General features: G+C 40.9%; 1 protein-coding gene across 1 annotated transcript in view; it reads left to right on the top strand.

The window, feature by feature from the left end:
• brinp2 (bone morphogenetic protein/retinoic acid inducible neural-specific 2) overlaps positions 1-24,475 on the top strand; it is a 309,436-nt gene that overhangs the window by 160,214 nt on the left and 124,747 nt on the right. The window contains exons 3-4 of the mRNA XM_047369231.1: positions 12,139-12,329; positions 15,718-15,899. Coding sequence (XP_047225187.1) covers positions 12,139-12,329; positions 15,718-15,899 — 373 coding nt within the window. The remainder of the gene's footprint in view (positions 1-12,138; positions 12,330-15,717; positions 15,900-24,475) is intronic.

A 24,475-nucleotide genomic window follows, 5' to 3' on the forward strand; every position in this document is an offset into this window, starting at 1 on the left:
GTCGCCATCACTACTTTAAGAAATGAAGGTCAGTCAGTCCGATCAATTGGGAAAACTTTGAAAGTCTCCCGAAGTGCAGTCTTAAAAACCATCAAGCGCTACAAAGAAACTGGATCACATGAGGACCGCCCCAGGAAAGGAAGACCAAGAGTCACCTCTGCTGTGGACGATAAGTTAATCCGAGTCACCAGCCTCAGAAATCGCAGGTTAACAGCAGCTCAGATTAGAGAACAGGTCAATGCCACATAGAGTTCTAGCAGCAGACACATCTCTAGAACAACTGTTAAGAGGAGACTGTGTGAATCAGGCCTTCATGATAAATTAGCTGCCAGGAAACCACTGCTGAGGACAGGCAACAAGCAGAAGAGACTTGTTTGGGCTAAAGAACACAAGGAATGGACATTAGACCAGTGGAAATCTGTGCTCTGGTCTGATGAGTCCAAGTTTGAGATCTTTGGTTCCAACCACCGTGTCTTTATGCAGCGCTGAAGAGGTGAACGGATGGACTCTACATGCCTGGTTCCCACCATGAAGCATGGAGGAGGAGGTGTGATGGTGTGGGGGTGCTTTGCTGGTGACACTGTTGGGGATTTATTCAAAATTGAAGACATACTGAACAAGCATGGCTACCACAGCATCTTGCAGCAGCATGCTATTCCATCCAGTTTGCGTTTAGTTGGACCATCATTTATTTTTCAACAGGAAAATGACCCCAAACACACCTCCAGGCTGTGTAAGGGCTATTTGACCAAGAAGGAGAGTGATGGGGTGCTGCGCCAGATGACCTGGCCTCCACAGTCACCGGACCTGAACCCAATCGAGATGGTTTGGGGTGAGCTGGACCGCAGAGTGAAGGCAAAAGGGCCAACAAGTGCTAAGTATCTCTGGGAACTCCTTCAAGACTGTTGGAAAACCATTTCAGGTGACTATCTCTTGAGGCTCATCAACACAATGCCAAGAGTGTGCGGAGCAGTAATCAAAGCAAAAGGTGGCTACTTTGAAGAACCTAGAATATAAGGCTAATTTTCAATTGTTTCACACTTTTTTGTTCAGTATATAATTCCACATGTGTTAATTCATAGTTTTGATGCCTTCAGTGTGAAGCTACAATATTCAAATAAAATAAAGAAAACTTTTTGAATGAGAAGGTGTGTCCAAACTTTTGGTCTGTAGTGAATATATATATATATATATATATATGTTTTTATAAATATGAAAGATATAAAAGTCCTGGGAAAAGAGCAAACATTTTAATTTTATTTTATAAAAAACGGAAAAATATAGAATTCAAGAAAAAAGGTATGATTGAAAAGTAGGTTTAAATTAATAAATAAGAGTAATAGCAAAGAGATAATTTACAATAGTTAGATACTAACATAAATATATATTTATATCTAATCAACTGATCAATTATTGACTAAATTTCTTTTTCTTATTTTGTTTTTGGCCCAGTAATTATTTTATTGAATCATTTATTTATTTATTTCTGAATGTATCTTTAATTATGTCAGGTTTGGTCCTCCAATCTGGTAATCAAGGATTTTCTTATCATCTGACAGCTAATGACATCCAGGTGTTGGTCTTTCCAACATGCTGCCAGGAGAAGTATCTAAAATAAACTTCTATATAGGTAGAGTTTTTTTTCTTCATTTTAAAACTAAATTTCCTCTTCTTCAGCAGAAATGGATGCCAGAGCTGCAGGTGCAATCAGTGCTGTGCTAAAACCTTTTAATTAACACAATCTATCATCATTAGCCAAGTGGTCAGGTAGCAGCCTTACTGTTAACTCTTAGGGAACGGAGCGAGGACAAAAGTAAATGATGCAGTGTGCTTCGTTGCTTTTCGGGCCCTGTCACCATAAGTTCCCCCATTGCCGAGCAGCTCTGAAAATACATCAGTCTACATCAGCACCACTAAATCAGTCTACTACCATCCTGTGACTTGCTGGACTAAATACTGAGCTACAAATAATGCTTGCTGATGCATGCAACAAATTGTAGTTTGCAGCATGGTAATGAGATTTATTTTAAAATATTCGTAATTAAAATGCTGCTGGAATTTGAAGACTTTTCTTTGTTTCTTCAGTATTGCACAGTGCATTAAGGATGTTTGTTCACTAAAATTCACCAGCAACAATCTGGGGACTTTACAGAACAGCTGTGTTCACACATATTGGAGGACATTGTGCACCCTGACTAGAGAGATATGACGCATTTAGTGAATATGGTGTACATTCACCCAGGGAGACATCCATATATATCCTCTCATATCACACAGATTTTCATCCAAGACCATTTAAATATAACACTTCAGAATCATAAAACATTCAAATCTTGAAGACTCAGGATGCTATCTCCTGGAGCAGGTTAATGTTGTGGTGAAATCTGTAATGTTAGGTAAGGATATTTTAAAGGGCCTTTGAGAAAAGCAATTATTTGAGATGAGGTCAGGTACCCGACCTGTTTGTATATCCTTCACTATGTCTCGCTCTTCTTCCACCTCACCATCATGCTCTGCTTTTTGTAGGGCTGTAATATAAAATCCCCCAAAATAATGTGTGGTTGTTACTTGACAAAATGTAAAAACATTCAAGGTGTTTGATACTTTTTCAAGGCACTGTAGATGCATTAATTAGCTACTCACAAGTAGCTAATTTGAACGTCCAAATATTAACTTTTGTACAGCAGGTTTTTAAATTTTGTAGAATCATCTATTTTTTTATGGATCTACAGGACTAACTAACCATAATGCTTGGTAAAAATCTGAGAAAAAAGTCCGAATGTGGCTGGAGCAATTATTGTGAACGTGGTTCAGAGAGCAGGGGGGCGAGAGCAGAAATTGCGAGAGAGAACAAAGCGCATTGCTGCGCCGTGTTCATGCAGAGAAAAATGTTTGACTGTAAGAGAAGGAGTACACTGAGAATGCAAGTGAAAAAAAGTGAAGTAAGGGTAGGTGTCTCTGAAAACAACAGTTGAGAAGTAAGAGGTTGTCTCTGTTCCTCTTGACTTTTTCTGTCTTCAAATCTTTTCCCTGCTCCTTCGAAGTGTGCCCTCACACCCTGGCTGCCTTAGTTGCACTGCCTCAGAGAAAGAAAAGTGTGGCCCAGGGTTGCTTGTACCAGTGTTGTGCTGCGACTCTGCAGCTGTGGGCAGACCTTAATTGGCACATTAAGAGAGAATGAACCTCCTAATGAAGCACAAGTGTGACTGTATGCTCCTGAGGCCATATCTTCTAAGAGCAGCTTTGTCATGCTCTGTACTAAATGCTAACAAAACTGAATCCTTCTGTGAGGACAAGTATTCAATACAACAACGAAACACTAATAACAGCCTGCTGCTGTCTTTATTATAGTACTGTCGGCTGTCTGAATGACCCTATTCATATTTACTGTATAATATCAGAGAGAACTGGTCCATTGTATGTTTCTGAGTAGCTGCTAAGCTGTCAACAGAATAATTATAATACTGTGTTGTGTGTAATGGCAAACCTTTGACCACAAAAAGTAGCAGCCAGTAGGAAACCTTGTCAATGATACAGTACATGTATACCTTCTCCTATGTACAGGTATGTTCTACTGTCTGTGTTTACATGGGAGAAAGCTAGACTCATGGGAAAAAACATTGTCACTGTTGGTATTTTGTTTCAGACCACTGCATTCATACCTCTAATGACCAAAGTCTGTTTTGTTAGCACGTTTATGTAGAAACGGTGCATCTCTATATATCTGTTGGTCTTGCTCCCATATTCACACAACTCAGGGGCTGAAAGAATGAGAATACGGAGTAATTTTCAGTGACTTGAGATCAATAAATTTTCCAGACATCTGTTGACTCTTTATCTGTGTCTAGCTAGTACACTGCTAATTAAGACAATACTTAGAAATCACATTCTCTTGCCTGGAACAGCAGACATAAATTACCTAGCTGTTGACTACCAGTGTAATGTACTGATGAAAACATTGAAAACATTGTGTAAGTTGTGTGTGTTGACAAAATATTTGTTCATTTGTTATTTTTAAAGAAATTAGCACAGCACATACCCCATATAGACCATTACCACAATGAAAACATGGAGGTGGCAGTAATATGTTGTGGGAAGGCTTTATTTTATCAGGAACACAGAAGCTGGTCAGAGTTGGTGGGAAGATGGATCGAGGTAGAAACAGGCAATCCTGAAGGAATACAAATACTAAAGATAACACAATTAGACTGGTTTACAATGGTATTTTTAGCCTGGCATATTTGTCTATATTAAAATTTAAATTATTCCACCTTTTTCATCATCAAGTCAAATAAGGATAGCATTAAAAATAAAATGAGAGCCTACAGACATGCATCTTTTGTGTATATTTTTGACTAATAATAACAGCCAATTTTTTCCTTGTTCACGCAGTGTTTTTTAATAAATGAAAAGAATTATCTCTTTAAAACTTCCAGGAAAGTTTTTTTTTTTATTATTATTATTTGACCCAAAATTCAACAAGTTGCTGAGCAATAAGGGTGTTTGTCAAGATTCTGGTGTCAAACTGTGTTCTGTGTTAAATGTAGTCTCAGCTCAGATTTAGGTCTGTATGATTCTCCAAACAATGTATATTTATTCTCATAGTAGCACGTTACACTTCCAAGTTTAATAATCCAAGTTTAATACTGCCTAGTTTTTGAGAGAAACCAGTTTTAAATTCCACTGAGGAATAAAGAACCTAGGAGTCCATCCACCCTGAATGAAAACATTTCTGTCCCCTGTCCATTTTTCTCTTCTTAGAGACATTAAGGCAGGTTTTCTTCACAAACACAAAGTATATTTTTTCTGGCATACCTATTTCTACTTCTCCCCTGTCTGACCTCTGTCTGCAGAGTGACTGAAAGATGGTAATTTAATAAAATCCAGACTGCCATTCAGGGACCTTCGGCATAGACTGTCTGTCCACAGAAGGCCAGTAGGAGGTTAGGGATGATAAGGGATTGAAATATTCCCTTCATGAAACACACCCCATGCATGTCCTGTTTTTTCCTTAGAATTTTACAAATATTTAAGAGCAAATATGTTTACTGGTTTTTCTCTCCTAGCTGGAGCTACTAAATTAGCTATTAAAGCCATTACCTCTTTACTTTTTCTATAATTTAGAAAGTACTCCTGGACCTGTGATTTTTGTGTACATACTCTGTCTTCTCAAACCCCAGTCGGTCGCAGCAGATGGCCACTGACACTGAGCCAGGCTGCTGAAGGTTTCTCCCTGTTAAAATTGAGTTTTCACTACAACACTACATGGATGCTCAGTATGAAGATTTGCTGCAAAGTTATTGACTTAATGCACTTGTCTGTCCACTTTTATTACATGATTGTTCAGGAGGACAAATTGCTGCACAGTTAATGACTCAATAAAATCGGCTAGATTTCCTAAGATAGAAAATTTTTTCTTTTACCCAAAGTGACAAGAACAGCAACAAAGTTGTTTCTGGCCAGGGCATTCAAGAGCAGTCCTCATAAAAGAGGCATGATACTAAGAATTTGAAAGATGTTTAATATTTAGGCTTCTAATTTTCGTACTCGTACTCGTCGTCTTCCGCTTATCCGTGACCGGGTCGCGGGGACACCCAGACGTCCCTCTCCCCAGACACCTCCTCCAGCTACTCTGGGGGGAGCCCAAGGCATCCTAGGCCAGCTGAGAGACATAGTCCCTCCAGCGTGTCCTGGGCCGTCCCCTGGGCCTCCTCCCGGTGGGACGTGCCTGGAACACCTCCCAAGGAAGGCATCCAGGAGGCATACGGTATAGATGCCCGAGCCACCTCAACTGGCTCCTCTTGATGTGGAGGAGCAGCGGCTCTACTCCAAGCCTCTCCCAGATGGCCGAGCTCCTCACCCTATCTCTAAGGGAGTGCCCGGCCACCCTATGGAGGAAGCTCATTTCAGTCGCTTGTATCCGGGATCTCGTTCTTTCAGTCATGACCCAAAGTTCATGGCCATAGGTGAGGGTAGGAACGTAGACCAACCGGTAAATCAAGAGCTTCGCTTTTTGGCTCAGCTCTCTCTTCACCACAACGGGCCGGCACAGTGCCCCCATTACTGCGGCAGCCGCACCGATCTGTCTGTCAATCTCCCGCTCCATTCTTCCCTAACTCGTAAACAAGACCCCAAGATACTTAAACTCCTCCACTTGAGGCAGGACCTCCCCTCCAACTTGAAGAGGACAAGCCACCCTTTTCCGGTTGAGAACCATGGCCTCGGACTTGGAGGAGCTGATCCTCATCCCAGCCGCTTCACACTCAGCTGCGAACCGCCCCAGTGCATACTGTAGGTCTTGGCTAGAAGGGGCCAGCAGGACCACATCATCTGCAAAAAGAAGAGACGAAGTCCTATGGTCCCCAAACCAGACCCCTCCGGCCCTTGGCTGCGCCTAGAAATCCCGTCCATAAAAGTTATGAACAGGACCGGTGACAAAGAGCAGCCCTGCCGGAGTCCAACATGCACCGGGAACAGGTCCAACTTAGTGCCGGCAATGCGGACCAAACTCCTGCTATGCAGGGACCGGATGGCCCCTAATAAAGGGCCCCCGACTCCATACTCCTGGAGCACCCCCCACAGGGCATCATGAGGGACACAGTTGAATGCTTTCTCCAGGTCCATAAAAAACATGTAGACCGGTTGGGCATACTCCCATGAACCCTTGAGTACCTTGTAGAGGGTATATCCGCCAGACATTCCCAGCAGACCCTCACTATGCGCCTGGACCTGCCAGGGCTGTCCGGCTTTCCTGTCCTCCAGCGGATCCAACTCACCACCAGTTGGTGATCAGTGGACAGCTCAGCCCTCTCTTCACCCGAGTGTCCAAAACATGCGGCCGACGGTCGGATGATACGATAACAAAGTTGATCAATGACCTCCTGCCTAGGATGTCCTGGTGCCAAGTGCACTGATGGACACCCTTATGTTTGAACATGGTGTTCATTATGGACAATCCATGATTAGCACAGAAGTCCAGTAACAAAACACCAGTCGGATTCAGATCGGGGAGGCAATTCCTCCCGATCACGCCTCTCCAGGTGTCACTGTCGTTTCCCACGTGGGCGTTGAAGTCCCCCAGCAGAATAATGGAGTCCCCGGGAGGGGCACTATCCAGCACCCCTGACAGGGACGGCAAGAAGGCTGGGTACTCCGCACTACCGCTCGGCCTGTAGGACGGAACGACAGTCACAGACCTGTCCCCAACCCGAAGGCGCAAGGATGTGACCCTCTCATCCACCAGGGTAAACCCCAACACGAGACGGCTGAGCTGGGGGGCAACAAGCAAACCCACCCAACCTGCCCCTCTCCCCGTGGGCCAGTCCAGAGTAGAAGAGAGTCCAGCCCCTCCAAGGAAATGGGTTCCAGAGCCCACACGGTGTGTGGAGCCGAGCCCGACAATTTCTATCTCTCGACCCCCACACAAGCTCAGGTGCCTTCCCCCCCAGTGGGGTGACATTCCACGTCCCTAGAGCCAGCCTACGCATCCGGGGATTGGGCCGCCAGAGGTCTCCACCTTCGTCTGCCGCACAATCCTCTTTGCACAAGTCCCTCTCGGTTCCCCCTGCAAGTGGTGGGCCCCCTGGGGGATGGCCTCGCGTCTCTCATTCGGGCTTGGCCCGGCCAGGTCCCGTGAGGAGCAACCCAGCCACTATAATTAAAAATCATAATTCAGAAGTCATAAATTCTAACCAAAAATTATTTCTTACGAATAGAAAACAAAGATACACTCTGGTGTTTTGATTATTGGGCTCACAGCACGAATAATTACAAGTAATTAAATCTCATTAATATTTGATAATTATTAACTAAAACCACGCTAAATGTCTCTAAATGTTGTTAAATCAACTGTTTTACTGAATGGTGGGGAACACTAACCTTAGTTGACAGACAAATCACTCTTGCACAAACTTGACACAAGTCTGTCTCTTTATCTAGTTGAAAATGTATTAAACCGATAGTCCCCTATTACAATCCACCATCCTGGTCCAACACATTCACCTAATTGAGCATGTACTATTCTACAAAAGTAAGTAAATGACTAAACAAAAAAAAAGATGTGCGCAAGAGGTATATGAAAATCAAACCAGCAGTTTATGGACAAACGTGGGAATAAAACAACAATTTGGATTGACTTGGAAAAATAGAACAAAATTGATAAACGGTGAAGCCTTCTTTGGCCGGTTGATACGTCTCAATAGCAGCTGTCAGCTGGTAGAATGCTACGACCAAGCCAGCTCAGACACGGTAAAGCACCTAGCAGCTGGTCCCTTAGCCACTAACAGCTGATATCCAGCTCTTCTTAAGACAAAGGGTAATAAAACAGGAAAAGACGGAACACAGCGGAAAAACACAGAGGGCCATAAAGGATGGGACAATGGAGTGGCCAGTCCTGAGGCTCAGGCCACAGCTTCAGTTTGCTTTGAATGAAAACTTCAAAAGTTCAACTTTAACTCCAACTGAGCCAGCACTAAGTTGATTGAAACATGGTGAACACACACATCTAAACTTTTCTCCGTAACCGCGCTTCAGAGTTCAACAATATTCAAACTTGAATCAATATTGCATGCAACAAGTTAATACATTGGATTAACTAATCCTAAATCACCTTTTGAACAACACCTCACCCTGCCTAGACCTTATTAACCTATCCGATTAATACCAAGAAACTGTCTCTGTGGCAGCTGGTTTTAGTAAACTGTGCTCTGTAGTGGCGGCCTGAAGGTAAAACTTTAAACAGTTTATGTGCAGGATGTGTGGGGTCTGCAGAGATTTTTGCAGCTCTTTTCCTGACCCTGGACCTGTATAAGTCTTGGATGGAGGGAAGGTCAGCCCTGATTATTCTCTCTGCAGTCCTGATTATTTGTTGCAGTCTGGACCTATCCTATTTTGTGAATGAGCCAAACCACACTGAGGGGATAGAACACACCCCTGGGGGGCACCAGTACTTATTGATCTGGTTTGGGAGAGGATGCTCCCCAGTCTCACCTGCCGCTGTCGGTCCGTCAGGAAGTGGTTGATCCACTGACAGGTGGAGGCTGGGACGTTGAGCTGGGTGAGCTTCTGGTGGAGGATGTCTGGTGTGATGGTGTTGAAGGCCGAGCTGAAGTCTACAAACAGGATCCTGGCGTACGTCCCTGGGTGGTCGAGGTGTTGCAGGATGAAGTGTAGGCCTAAGATGACATCATCATCTGCCGACCTGTTTGCTCGGGAAGCAAACTGCAGGGGGTCCAGCAGGGGGCCTGTGATGTCTTTCAGGTGCTTCAACACCAACCGCTCAAAGGATTTCATGACCACAGACGTCAGGGCTACAGGCCTGTAGTCATTTAATCCTAGGATGGTGGGTTTCTTGGGCACTGGGATGATGGTGGATCGTTTGAGGCAGGAGGGGACCTCACACCTCTCCAGTGACTTGTTGAAGATCCAGGTGAAGATCGGAGTGAGTTGATTTACAGAGGTTTTCAGGCATGATGGGGAGACGTTATCAGGTCCTCCACCTTTCTTTGTTTTCATGCACTGAAAGAGCCTATTTACATCTTCCTCGAAGATCTTTAGTGCAGGCAGAGGATCTGAAGGTAGGGGGTTGGTTACTTTATGGGAGGAATTTGTTCCTGAATGGGATGTGGAGGAGATGATTTGAGGCATGAACGGCTTCCTGTCATGCCTGCAGTAGAAACCATTCAGACAGTTGGCCAGGCGAGGACTCTGTTCAGGATGGGTGGGGGGGCTCCTATAGGCAGTCAGGTTTCTCAGACCAGTCCATACAGCCGAAGTATCACCAGTGGAAAGGCTGTTCTTCAGCTTCTCTTGGCTGCTTTGATTTCCTTTGTTAGTTTGTTCCTGTTATATAGCGATTTTCAGCAACAAGCCACTCAAATCTATGAAAAGTAATGAAATCACACATTTAGTAAAGTAAGATAGGAGGAAAAAAAATCATATTTCAGACTCTATTCTGCTAAGAATAGAGTCTGAAATAGTACAAAAAACCTCAGCATGGTTAAGCAACACACACATAAGTAAAGATTCAGCAAGGGTACGGTGGAATCGGTGCTTCGGGTCTTCACCTGCTTCGGGTTAGGGTCTAACAGTCTTCGATCGGGATATGAATCTTCTGATCTTCTTGTATCAGACAGATTTCCAGCTTTATCAAGCTCTTCCGGGAAAAGTTTGGAGACAAGTAAACCTGCCCGCAAGCTTCTATTTCTTCAGAGACTGCCTCTTCACGTCAGCTGCTATTTATCACTTTGGGTGGTGACGTCAGGGCTGCAATGCATGCTGGGAGGTGTTGTAGCTGTTCATTTCCTGTCCAAATGGATGATGGCCCAACAGAGTGGAAAAACCACATTTGCTTGATTAAGACATAGTGGTAACAGTCTGCCAAATTTATTAATTAGTACATTAATAGTAATATATATATTTTTTACTTAGTAAACAGGCAAGATTGTGAATGACACTGGCAACATAGGCTGTTCTCTGTGGTACATTAAAATAAGTGGCACCATTTTTTTATTTTATTTTATTTTTTTTTTGCTGTGGGGAAAGTATTTGCTTAGCAAGCCAAGCTGAAATTCATATTATGGGTTTAAGGCAATGGCAGGCAAAACATCTAACTCACAATCTTCTGAATTTAATTTACAGAACTGACTTGAATTGAAGATTGAATTGACTTTGAAGAGTGCCTTGAGACGACATGTGTTGTGAGTTGGTGCTATATAAATAAAACTGAATTGAATTGAATACAACAACATAAAGTAAATGCAACCAACCACCCACCCACAGTATTAGCCTTCTGAATATTTTAATTACTTGACATGAAAAGTTTAACTAACCTTTAAAGAATTTTCAACACAAATACCAATTAATAACACTGTGATGACTTAATGTGTAGTGTTTCCGTTTTCAGTTTTTTTCGTACTTTATAATGACTCTTGTAACTGTTGTGCTTTATTTCTGAACAGCACAAAGCATTTTTTACTAAATACACACAGGAACAATCCCTCCCATTGATTCCAGCAGATAAGAGCAAATTGCACCTATTTTTGTGTCAGGTCCCAGTTGTTCTGTCTTCAGCCACAATAACAGCAAATACAGCTCAGACAAAAAACAAATAAATAAGAAAGGTTTTTATTAAAGGGTGATGGCTGCACACTCAGGAGCCACCTCCAATGTCTGACCTCCCAGCTTGTCCCTCAATGCACAGAGCCCACCGTGGTCACTTATTTTGGGAACTGGTTCATTATTATTTGCATGTGAAACATTTATTGGAAAGTACCAGGATCATAGGTTTTTCATCTGTATAAGACATGATTTTAAGCACAGTTTATGCTATTTATATTAACTGGAAAAACCTTGATCTGCTTTTGCCAGCTGTGCATAATATGTTTTGCACAGCATGTTGTGTATTATGTAATTTTTTGGACAAAATTACCATGAGTTACTTTCATCCACATGTATTCCCACTTGATCAGAAAGCAAAATAAGTCTGAAATTTTGATAGATATTTCCCCATTACCACTATAGCTTTAATTTAATCCACCCTTACATAACAACAAGGTTTGTGTTCCTCTTTAACAAAATCCTAACTCTGTTTAAGCATGGCAAAATCTTCACTCATACTTCAAAAACTGGTCAGAAAGCAAAGTTAGAGGTGGCAGAATTCCTTAACACAAGATCAAGTTCAACCAAGAAAACCTTGGACCTACAAAATAAAAATAAAACACCATCCATGCATCCATTGAGTAACAGAATAACCCATCCATTTTCAATACCTTCATAATTCTATTCTGGTTTGCATTTGGGCTGATGTCTATCTCCAGTGGACAATGGGCAAGAGATGTGGTAGCATCTGGACAGATTTCCAGTCTGTTGCAGAGTAACTTACAATAAAAATTAATAGATATGTTGCCAAAAAGAGCTGAAGTATAGACACCACTTTAGATATTCTTTCATCTTTCTTGCCAAATCAGATAAAGAAGATAGAAAGATGTGATCAGTCATGGATATAATAAAATACTTACTACTGTCTATGTAGACTTAAACTACAAAGGTGTCATTGTGCATGCAGGCCCTGGGTTGTGGCCTAATGAATTAACAGTAGAATACAGTGTGCATCACTTGTAAATCTATTCATACCTGCAGGGAGTTCAGCCACTGGAAGGTGAACAGCTTGGCCACAGAAAAGAGAGATTTCCTCAAGGCTCCGTTGCCCTTAGCTCCAGAGTTCCTACGCAACCTGCGATTACTGGGGCGACGGCCAACCCTGCAGCAAATCAACGAAAACCTCATCAAGAAGTATGGAACCCACTTCCTGGTTTCTGCTACCTTGGGAGGTAAGTAGGACCTGCAGGTGTTTATTCTTAGGAATTCATAGAAGAGGTACTTATTTTATGACCTGTTTCAGTGTGCCACCGCAGACAAATGGAAAGGAAAGCTAGACCCAGGCCTTATAACCTGATGCATTTAACCAGTATTTTTGCTTGCGGTGGTAAAATTCCACTTTTCCTTTCCATTGAAGAACATACACACAACTGTAGGAGTCTAAATAAATAGCAAAGGAACAGAACTAAGCTTTTGCTCTCCTTATATCTATATGTTTGAGCTTTTTTAGCCTTAACCCCTGCAGAGTTAATCACAAAACAAGACTGCTTTGGCCTCAAAACACAAAACCATTAAGTGTTTAATACCCAGGGCGCCTGCTTTGTAAAACTGATACAGTATATACAGTATGTACAATATAATAAATAAAATCTCTAAATATTTCTACTAAAAGTACCTAAATATCTCCATCTTTTACTTTTGTCTGGGAGTCGGCTTTTAGTATATGTGGTGGAGAATGAGTGTTGGAGACAGAACAGAGATAAATTTTGTGTCACACTGATAGGTAGACTCTTATTCTCTCTTGTTTAATTAACATTCCAAGCTAAATGTGTGCAACCAGTCTGCATACCAATTAGATTGAAGCAGAGCAAAAGTGTACGTTCTTGATGTTGTTCTGATTTTTTTGTTCTGCTGATTTCCTCCTTGCATGTAGTTTGCTAAAGCTAAAGCATGTGCATTAATTTTGTGAAGCTAAACAGGTTAACAATTGCCATTTTTATCATTAAAAACAGCAGTATTGAAATGTTAGACAAAAAATAAGAACTTCAAGTTTATCCAATTTATTGTTGAAACATCAGTCAGCAATTTAGCATTCAGCAATGAAGTGATAGCAAGGCTATTGTCTGTGGACTGTTAAGCAAGCTGGCCAATTAGGCGACAGATACATGATGTGGGGTTGTGCTACTTAATGTGTCAACTTAAACGGTAGGTGACGTCACAATTACCATCCTATCAGGACTGGTGTGATGAGATAAATGCTTCTGAGGAATATGCAGAGGGGGCATATATCATAATGATGGATGCAAATGTTTTGAATCAGGACCAGTGAATAACATTGTTTGAATTGTTACAAAAAAGCTATGCCACAACAACCTGCATAATAGAATCACAAGGGATATTAGTTTGACATTTAAATTCCATCTTTGCTTTAATTTTGACCATTCAATCCTCTCATTTGTTAGTAGCACTCTTTGTCATATCTGACTTTTCTTAGCAGGTCAGCAGTGAGTGTCTCAAAATTCCTTGGAAAGACAGACAAAGATGTTACGCCACTCAAGTTAGGATTAGTGCCAATTCATCAATATCCCACATCCCCAATCAACATGAACCAAAGGATGTAATGCTATCTTGCTAATCCTGGCACTTCAAAGCACCTTAAAATGTTCTTAGTCTATTTCTTGACTAACAAACGCTGTTATGTTAGCAAAAAGTAACCTAGTCAACATTAGATCATAGGACTAATTGTCTGTCTGTCTGTCGTTCCATCCGTCCATCTGTTGTCTAAACCTGTTTTGTTTTGTATCTGTCAAGAGGGGCCTGGTGCATATTTCCAGCAGTCCTTGTGCGAGAGGCAGGGTACACCCTGGGCAGGTCCCAAGTCCATCCCAGGGCAACACAGAGATGCACCGAACAAACCATCATACACACTCACACACATGCACACACACCAAATGACAATTGAAAGTAACCAATTGGTGTTTTTGGACTGTGGAAGGAAGCTGGAGTACCTGTAGAGAACCCATTCACAAATGGAAAGGACACGCAAACTCCATGTAGAAAGAGTCCAGGCTGCAAGGCAACAGTGTTAATAACTGTGCCACTGGGCAGCCCAAGACTAATCAGTATTAAAAAAAATCTATAAATAACAGCAGAAGTAAGTTATTTCCAAAACTCTGGGTTTCTCAACAAACTCAGTATGTAAGGAGTGTGTGTTGTGATAGACAGGTCTCCAGTCCATCACAACGCATAGACAACCATATCACACACATACTCACAGCTAAGGACAATCTCGAATACCCAGTATAGTTGCTCCAATTAAAAACAGAACCGTTGAAGGACAACAAGGTTCTCAGGGTAAAAAGAATATGCATGCACTGGTAAAATTTACAAACTCCACAGTGGAATGCCCTGACCCAGAATTGAACCCGGGATCTTCTTGCTGTGAGGCAACAGCACCAATCACCAAGCTATCATGCTGCCCTAATTTAGGTCATTGTATCCAAAAATAATGTGTGCTTTTCAACAGATTTCTTTTGTCTCGAAATGGCAAAATTCAGCATGCAGTGCAACGCAGGGCATATGAGACACTGGCAATTTTAATTCCCTATTTCAGTCCCAACAGGATTAAACAAGAGGAGATGCAATAATGACAATTAGCGGTCGTTGCTGATTTTAAATGGGTTTAATTATTAATTGATTTTTAAACTCTATTTTAACTCTATGCGTTACATTAACGCTCAGCTTGGACTCCTGCTTTACTTGCACTGCCATACTTGCACAATGATCACCTGCACTGTTGTATTGCTCTTGCATCTTATACTGCTCTATACTTACTCTCACTCACTTAAAACTGTGCACATATATTTATATTATATTGTAGATATGTTTATACTGTTTAATTTGTATTGTATTGCACCGACTACGCCAAAACAAATTCCTTGTATGTCCAAAAATGTACTTGGCAATAAAGCTTTTCTGATTCTGATTCTGATTCTGATTCTGAAGTGTTGCTAATGATTGAATGGACATTTCACAGTAAGGTTGGGTTGCTGCTCACACTACATACATTTGTTATAAACTCCTATAAATTACTTTTCAAACATTTCGGACTCAGTGCAAAGGTGGTGACTTTCACTTGTAGTTGCAGGTCCCAAAGTATGTACACAAAACACTTTTTGTCTTCTTGATGCTTACATTGGAAAAAAGTCAAATCATAGAATTCCTCTAAGAACTATAATAGTTACTTTATTATTTTACACCACATTTAAAGACAGAACCTATTTCTGGTTCCTATAGATTTTCCACACACTTCATTTGAACCAGAAGAACATTGTTTTCTCTCAAACTGAGATAGTGTTTGCATTCTATAGTTTTGCATGAAGTAGTCACAAAGCCTTCACAGTTCCTTTTCTAATAGAAATTGTCCTGTAGTTGTTTGATATAAGAGGACTAAGTCAAGAAAACTGGTAAATTATTTGAATTATTAAGCAAAAGACAAAACCACAGTGACTTCCAAAACACCCGAGTTAAAAAAAAAGCAGGATTTCCAAGAAAATATGTATCTATTAGTAATCAGGCATAATCAGACATTGATTAATAAATAGTTTTTTTGATTTACAGGGGAGGAGTCTTTGACCATTTTCCTGGACAAGCAGAAGCTGAACAAGAAGTCGGAGGGCAACAGCAACAGCTCTGTGGTATCTCTGGAGCTGCTTCATCAGCTGGCTGCTTCTTATTTCACCGATCGGGAGAGCACCCTTAGGCGACTCCACCACCTCCAGATTGCCACCTCTGCCATTAAGGTACTGCACTTATTTACTGAGCATATGAACTTAGAATACTCATCTAAATTTATAATATTTGCTTCAGTGCCCTGCCAAAAAAATGCCTCTTTCAGTATGCTGCTAATACATTATATTGTGAATGCAAATGCAGTGTTTATTTGCCAAACACACATTTATTTGCCAATTTTAGGATTCACAACCAACGAGTTATGAGGGGGGAGAGTCCAACATTAACACTCCTATAACATTCTTCCTTGGGGTTAAATCACTTGGTGCTGTGCCTTTAACAAACAGCTCCAACAAACAATAATTTTTAAAGATTATTGTTACAGTGCATGGTTTCAGGGTTCAAGAGATTAAAAAGGGTTTGAGGAAACAACATGTTTTTTTTTATCTAAAGAGGCAGGTGTTGATTAATGACACGGTTCATGCACCATAACTCACAAAGGGAGAACAGCATAGGAAATGTGAACTTTCTCTAAAGTCTCAAAGGGAATTGTACACATGCGCAGGTACATATTGTACCCTATTATCCGCCATCTGGAATAATTTACAGTGTCTTTCTGTGGTAAATATGCAGTGGCACTTTTTGTAAGAAATAAATAATAGTTTTTTGTTTTTTTTCTCAAAAGTTTTGTTTTACTGCAAAGAAAAACTGTCAAATCAAAGGTACAACAGCCCTTTAAGTGCAAAAGTGCCTGTTTTGTACCTTAACAATAGAATTTGACAAACCTGTCTAGAGAATTGAGATTAAATCTAAAATTCTTCTACTTCCCCCTCTCTGCCTGCTCAGATGCTTTTCTCCTAAGCTCCCTGCTTGCTTGCATTCTTTTACTCCTAACTTTTTATCTTTACGGAAATATTGGACTAAAACAACTTCTTACCAGCGACTCCCAAGGATTATTATTATTATTTAACTCGAAAGCAGGACAAGTTGACGCCAGCTAATCAGCACAAAATGCCTCCCTTCACCACAGAGGAGTTCGACAAACTTTTACAGAAATTGGCTGTTTTGGAGATGAAAATCTATTGACTAGAAGTCAATGTGGAGGTGAATATGGGGTACAACAATGATTCAACTCTGATCCCAAACAGTGACAGCCAGCTCAACAACTCAGCCGGCTATCAGAACACTGAGAATAAACCTACCGGCAGACCCCCCCTGGCATGTTTTAGGTGCATGCCCAAAAAATCAAGGTGGTCGACTCACTGGAAGATCTCAGCAATTAAATAAATGAGAATGGCCAGAATTACAGAGAAATGCCCCCGTTTCCCCTGGGAAAAGGAGACTTTGACAGCGAGATGCTGTCACAACAACTGATAGGAGTGAGACAGCTGGAAATAATGGAAATCCCCTCCAAAACAGATTTGCTCCACTACAGAATGAAAACCAGGAAAATGATCCATCTTCTGAGAACAATAAAAGGTTTGTGAACAACCTTAATTCTAAACTGTCTTCTCCTAAATTGCCAGAGAAAAAGTACCCCACCAGACCAAGAACCCTAATAGTGAGCAACACAGCTGTGGATGGGATTAAAAACTTATGCAACAAGAAAAACACAGACGTTATGATTGGTACCAGTAACGTGGTCTCTGATATCTCAGAGAATATTCTTGCAATCACAGAAAAGCGCCCGTCTCTAGAAAACCTTATTATACACTGTGGAGCCATGGATGACGCGGCTAAGAAAAAATCAGAAGGACTGAAGGAGGATTTCACTCGTTTTCTGAATATTGTTGGAGGTCTCAATATCAAGGTGTTTCTCAGCAGACCCCTTCTGCTGATTAATAAGTGGTTGAAAAAAACATGTGCCACCACACCTGTGAACTTCATCGACAACTTTAATATTTTTTGGGAAAAAGGACAACTCTTCAAGCAAGATGGTTTCTGTTTGAACAAGCCGGGAGCCAGACGTCTCACATCTAATCTCTTCTATTCAGTAAATAATCTGCCAGCAGCTTCGACCTTCAGCAGAGAACATGAAGTATCAACAACAATGATAATGCTGCCTCCAACAGCTCCAGCAGAAACAATCAGCCAGTTGGCTGAGAAAGAGAGGTCATCACAAAAGGTCTCCCCGTCAAAATCCACAGGAGAAGTGGACCCCCACATTATACCCCCCTCCCCCCAAACCCGGACCCAGACTGCACAGAACTCTCCCATCTCCCCACTGAGCCCGCTTTTTGCTTTACTGGATTCTGATAACATGAAAGGAGCTCTTAAAATCAGGACCCAAATGGCACTGACATATTCTCCATTCAACACCCCCCGTGGCCGAGGCCCTGCTACTAAACCAACATCTTCCAAATGCCGCAGACCTCCACCACCTCCTAATCTATCTCCGCCTAATCAGGACCTTCAAATCACGTCTCTGTGATTCAGTCTGGGCCCCAGTGGTAACTATCAGAATTGAGCATGTCCAGGAAAAACGTGGGCCCCTAATAGGAGATAGTTGTAAAATCTCTGTGCTTATATGTGACAGAAAGAACAAAGCCAAAAGGATAAGAGACAGTAATAAACAATCAACAAAAGCCATAAACTGTCAAACCTCTATTGAAAAAGAGCAACTTGGACAAGCTGCTACTCCAGAACTACAGGCCTATATCAAACCTCCCCTTCATCAGTAAGATTATTGAAAAAGCTGTGTTTCAGCAGTTAAACAACTTCCTAACAACAACCAACCGCTTCGATATCTTCCAGTCAGGTTTCCTAATCACCACAGTACAGAGACTGCTCTTGTCAAGGTGTTAAGTGACATCCGCATAAATGCACACTGTGGAAGAACCACAGTGCTGGTATTGTTGGACCTTAGTGCAGCATTCGACACTGTTGATCACTCCATTTTATTAGAGCTCCTGGAAAACTGGGTCGGCCTTTCAGGTTTTCAGGTTTAAATCCTACTTGAAGGACAGGGACTTTTTTGTGTCAATAGGTAACTTTAAATCAGAGAGCACAAAAATCACATGTGGCCTTCCCCAAGGGTCCATCTTAGGGCCCCTCCTATTCAATATCTACATGCTCCCCCTAACTCAGATTTTAATAAACAACAACGTAAGTTATCATAACTATGCAGATGACACAGAGCTATACGTTATGATGTCACCAGGTGACTATGAACCCATTCAAGCGCTTGGTAAATGCTTAGAAGAAATCAATGCATGGATGGGCCTAAATTCTCTTCAGCTGAATCAAAACAAAACTGAAGTAATAATCTTTGGACCAAAGGAAGAGCATTTAAAAGTTAGCACCCAGCTTCAGTTAATACAGCTAGAAACCACCAATCAGGCTCGAAACCTGGGTGTAGTGATGGACACAGACCTGAACCTTCAGAAGCACATAAAGACAGTAACAAGGTCAGCCTTCTATCACCTAAAGAACATCTCCAGGATTAAAGGACTATTGTCTCAGCAGGACCTTGAAAAACTAATTCATGCATTCATCTTTAGTAGAATTGATTCCTGCAACGGAGTCTTCACAGGTCTGCCTAAAAAGTCGATCAGACAGCTGCAGTTGGTCCTGACTCAGCTGCCCGCGTCTTCACCAGAACTAAGAAAGTGGAGCAACTCACCCCGGTTCTAAAGTTCCTACACTGACTCCCTGTAGCTCAGAGAATAGAGTTTAAAATACTTCTGTTATTCTATAAATCACTGAACGGCTTAGCACCAAAATACATTACAGATTTGTTGTCAGTGCATCAACCACCCAGACCTCTCAGGTCTTCTGGCTCAAATCTACCCTGCACACCCAAAACCAGAACTAAACATGGAGAAGCAGCTTTTAGTTCTTATGCTCCACTAATCTGGAATAAACTGCCAGAAAACTGTAAAAGCGCCGAAACCCTAAATTGCTTTAAATCAAGATTAAAAACTTATTTGTTTAGAGTGGCCTTTGACTGTGCCATTTAGGCATGATTAGTTGTGTTTTCAGTCCAATTTTCCTTTCATTTTATTGTCCATCATTCTATTCTCTTTATTTTATTTTATTTAACTTTTTTAAATTACCTCTGTTGTTTGATTTTATCATTTGATTTATTTTTCTGTGTCTGTATCTGGGTTCATTTGCTTTGTGATTGTATTGTAATTGTATGTACAGCGCTTTGAGTGTCTCGTTGCTGAAAGGCGCTATATAAATAAACTTACCTTACCTTACCTTACCTTACCTTACCTTACCTTACCTTACCTTACCTTACCTTACCTTACCTAACCTAACCTAACTTAACCTAGACTAAAAATTTTAAGTGGCACAGCTGGTTAATGGTTTACACAAAAACCCTAATATATCCTCTGACTAGTTTACCTTGTCTGATTCCTTATTTCCCCTGTGACTGCTGGGAAAGCATAACCAAGAAAATGATTTTTCACTTATCTGCTGGCTTTCCTGTGGTGACAGCAGGTGTGTGGGTGGGTGGGCCATGCTTCTCTTCATCAGCTTAAATAGCAAATCTGATTGCAATGACAAATAATTGGGTAAGTGCCAATTTCATATGTAGCCTGTACATAGCATTTTGTCCTAGTAGCCTCCACTTGCTGAAAACCTCGGCATGCAAAGGTTATATCGGTTCTCAAACCATTTGTATTTCCAAGAGTCCTTTTAAAATGGAGCTCAAAACACTCCATTGTGCCCCCCACTAAGACTAGAATGGCTGGACAAGACAGAGAGCAAAAAATCTCTTGGGCTCAAAATGCATAATTTTACTCTGAGGGAAAAGAGGAATTTTTACAGTGAGAATAAATGTAATTTAACACTTAAAAAAGGATGGCTGACCAGTATCTTCATAACAAATTAGCAAAAGGGAATCTGATCATAACAACAAACTGTTTTAGCGTGGGAGAAAAAAATTTTATTTTGTAAATGCAACATCTTTCAACATTAAAGTTTATTTTCTTTCACGGCATTAAATGAGTGAGTAAGAAATTACCTCTACTGAATTTGCAGTGCATAATTTTTCTCAGAAAGGCACAATAAGTAATTATGATGTTTTTTTTTTGTTTTTTGTTTTTTCAATAAGGTACAAATTTAAAGCCATCTTTAAAATTAAAGCATCTTAACTCTATTAGCACTGCCTGTGTTTAGTAAATTTTAAACGGTGAGACAGTAATGACTTTTTTAACCTTTTTTTGATCTGTCTTTAATAGACAGTGCTATTTTCCCTAGTAATGACAAATTTTGGTCAGAAGTAAAAAACATTTGATGTGGTGAGCCTCTACTAGCAGCAAAAAGCAAATGAGTATACTGATAATTTAGTAAATCTAATTTCCTTAGAGATTATTTAAATGTTGAAGTATCGTTCAGTTCAAAGTAAAATAAATGTGCATAAAGCAGTTAGAGTCTGAAGATCCTAGTGTTTTATTCAAGCTATGCACAGTGTCTTGCAACCCCATTGGAGGAGCTGCAAAAATGTATAGCTCAAGTTGGAGAATGTGTCATCAAGACTCAACAAATCTGGCCTTTATGTAGGAGTGGCAAGAAGAAAGTCAACATTGAAAGAAGGAGCTAGTTGAGGTGGCCTGGGCATCTAATCCAGATGCCTCCTGGAGGCCTCACTCGGGAGGTGTTCCAGACACGTCCCACTGGGAGGAGGCCCAGGGGACGGCCCAGGACACGCTGTAGGGACTATGTCTCTCGGCTGGTCTGGGAACGGTTTTGACTGGAGGAGGTGCCTGGGGAGAGGGAAGTCTGGGCGTCTCTACTGAGTCTGCTGCCCCTGTGACGTGGTTCCGGATAAACGGAAGACGTCGACGAGAGGTTACACCCTGCGGGTTGAAGAGCAGAATGCAGGTTCTGTTTCAGCTTCTATTTTTTTTAAGTAGTTGTCTTCAGGCTCTGTTTAGAGTCTAAACTGAGGTAGTTCTAATTACTGATAAATAATGGGAACCATGTTTTTAGAGGCTGGACCCAACTACAAATGAGGGATAATTCAGTCCTGTAAGACTCACAGTGAGAAGACACATAGGTAGCAATTCGAGAAGTTTATTTACAGATATTTATTTCTTTGGAGTTTGGAGCCCGGAAAAAGACACGAACGCTGAGAATGACGTGAGCTTGAATGGACAACTAATGATTAGAATGAGAGATGTCTTTCCCCCCTGGAATCCGACTGGTGGTGGAGTGGAGACCTCAGGAGGTAGGCAAATCGGGAGGAGCTAGGAAGCCAGGTGGTGGAGATGGGGAAGAGGAGGGTCGCAGATCAGCTTGAAGAGCGAGGAAGTCCGTGAGTGAAGATCTTTAAAGCGGAGCCTAGGACGGTGATTGGCTGAAGAGGAAATACGGATTCGATGCTGATTGGCTGGAGCGGGGACATATGGTGTAGTCATTGGATGGAGCAGGGGGTGAGTCCTCCAGATTGAATTTTTGTCAAAACTCCATTAAAATAAGAATCTAAATCTAAAACAAAACTAGAACTGAAGTAAGTTATATAAATAAAGTGCAATTGTTACATCTAGAATAGCCTTTATACAGGCAAAGGACTGGTGTATCTTAAAGAACAGCCAAAAAACTTAAAGTGGAACTAAACCCTATGTAAAAGCATAACCCCACCCCCAGACGCATTTTGAAAAATGTCGCCAAAGTGGGCAGTGCCAAGAGACACCGAGGGGCATGGGCAAGTGCAGGGATGAGCAGCAGGGATTAAGCTCCGATGAGTCAGGATGAGGGAAAGTGGCAGCTAGTTTAATTTGACATATTGAAACATGGAGAGTGAGCAAAGTGATGCTGGTAGTTTTGCCGCAGATAGATCTTTTGAGGTGGAGGATTTTTCACCTATCTCATAACCAGAGGTTAAGGGAGGCTTTGTGGAGTCCAGCACTGGCGAGACAGTGGAAGACAGAATGGATCCAGTTTCTGAGTGGCAAAATTATATTAGCAGCATCATTGGTAATAGGCGCAGACATTCAAAGCAGTCACAAACTTTCATAAGTTTAAATTTACATGCAGATTTATGCCATCTCAAGTAAAGTATATGATCAACGGTATAAAGCATAAAACACTATGCGTGTGTCTGAGTGAGATGGTTTGATAGCTGAACACGGGGCTGTGAGGTAGAAATATATCAAGCTGTATCATTTGAACAATAGGAAAATTCAACTGCAGTAGCCACTGTTCAACCCAAAGAGGGCAGCATTAAGTTTACATTAAAACTTAAAATATTGCACAGTAACATAAAGATGGCACCCTTAAGGGTCAATTTATACAGTTTACCTGCAAAGAAAAGTTGATTTGGGGTTTAGTTCCAGTTTAATACGTTTAAGAAAACTAAACGTGAGTGGTTTTTCAACAAAAATCCAAATTTTAAAATTTCACGACATTTGAAACAAAATCTTAAATAAAACAAGAACACACATGAAAACAGAACACAGTTTATAATGGACTGGTTTATACACAGATATTAAACCCATACAAAAGATCTCTTTTTAAACCTTCCTACTAGATGAAAACATCTAGTATGTGGGTCATTTTAAACAATGTGTTCTGCAATAGAAACTCATCCACAAGAGGAAGCAGCACTGAGTGGGATGTACTTGACCTGCGTCAATGTTTTTCCACTGGGCTTTGTGTCATTGCAGCACCAAGTACGAGGTTGGAACGAAACGTATCATCATTCTCTGCACAAAGTGGATAAATCTTAGCCACGTGTCCATTTAGAAAGAAATTGTTTCCTGAGAAAAGACTTTGCGTTGTGTCTATGAGAAATCTTCTATTTGGGGATGCACTCTAGCTCTATGTGATGCAAAAGTGGTCTGTTGTTTTTTTGTTTGTTTTTTTGCAGTTGTTAAAAGTCAACATCAGCCCGGAAACTTCACAATAATTTCATAGATACACCTGAATTCTGTTTATAAATCTCAGTGTTTGTGTTAAAAAAAAATAGACCAAACGTTTAAACCATGCACCATGCAATATACACAAACATATTGTAAAAAAAAAGGAATGTTTTTAAAAAAAAATTTAAATGTTCAGTTAAAACAAAATTATCCAACTGTTTAATAGTGTAAACCTAGTTCATAAATCTGTTTCATAATGGAATCCTATTTGGTTTGGTCTAATAGAGTCTAATTAGATCCAAATACAGTTTAGATCAACACAATCAAAGTCAGTTGATCATAAATGGCTGATTAAAATGTTTTTTTAAAGAAGTCCAGTCAATTGCATCGAGTCACTGACTTTGCATCAACCGTTTATCCTGAGCAAGCATTTGCCAACAACAGAAAGAAAGAACTCCACTTTAGCGAGAAGAGACATCCAGCAGAGCCAGGCTAAGAATAAGGCAGGAGTACTTTCTATGACAAAGAAAAAGAGAGATCTGAAAGTTAACAAAACCAGTAACACCATCAGTAGCTCTCCCCACTAACAGACAAAAAATTTATGAACAGGTACTAGCAAGAGAAGATAACAGAGTAACAAAGCAGCATGATTAAATTTCAAAACCACTCTAACTACAAGCTTAAACAGAAAAGTTTAAGGAAACTGTCTTAAAAATAGGCAGGATGTCTCCCTAAGTGGTCAAAACATGGAGAGGTGCCTTTGGACAAGAGTGTGACATCTGAAATATGTGCCTCCCATTATACTTTTATTAACTGTAGAATCCACAGGTGAACCC

Source organism: Girardinichthys multiradiatus, chromosome 6 (assembly GCF_021462225.1).
Source record: "Girardinichthys multiradiatus isolate DD_20200921_A chromosome 6, DD_fGirMul_XY1, whole genome shotgun sequence".
NCBI classification, from domain to species: Eukaryota; Metazoa; Chordata; class Actinopteri; order Cyprinodontiformes; family Goodeidae; genus Girardinichthys; species Girardinichthys multiradiatus.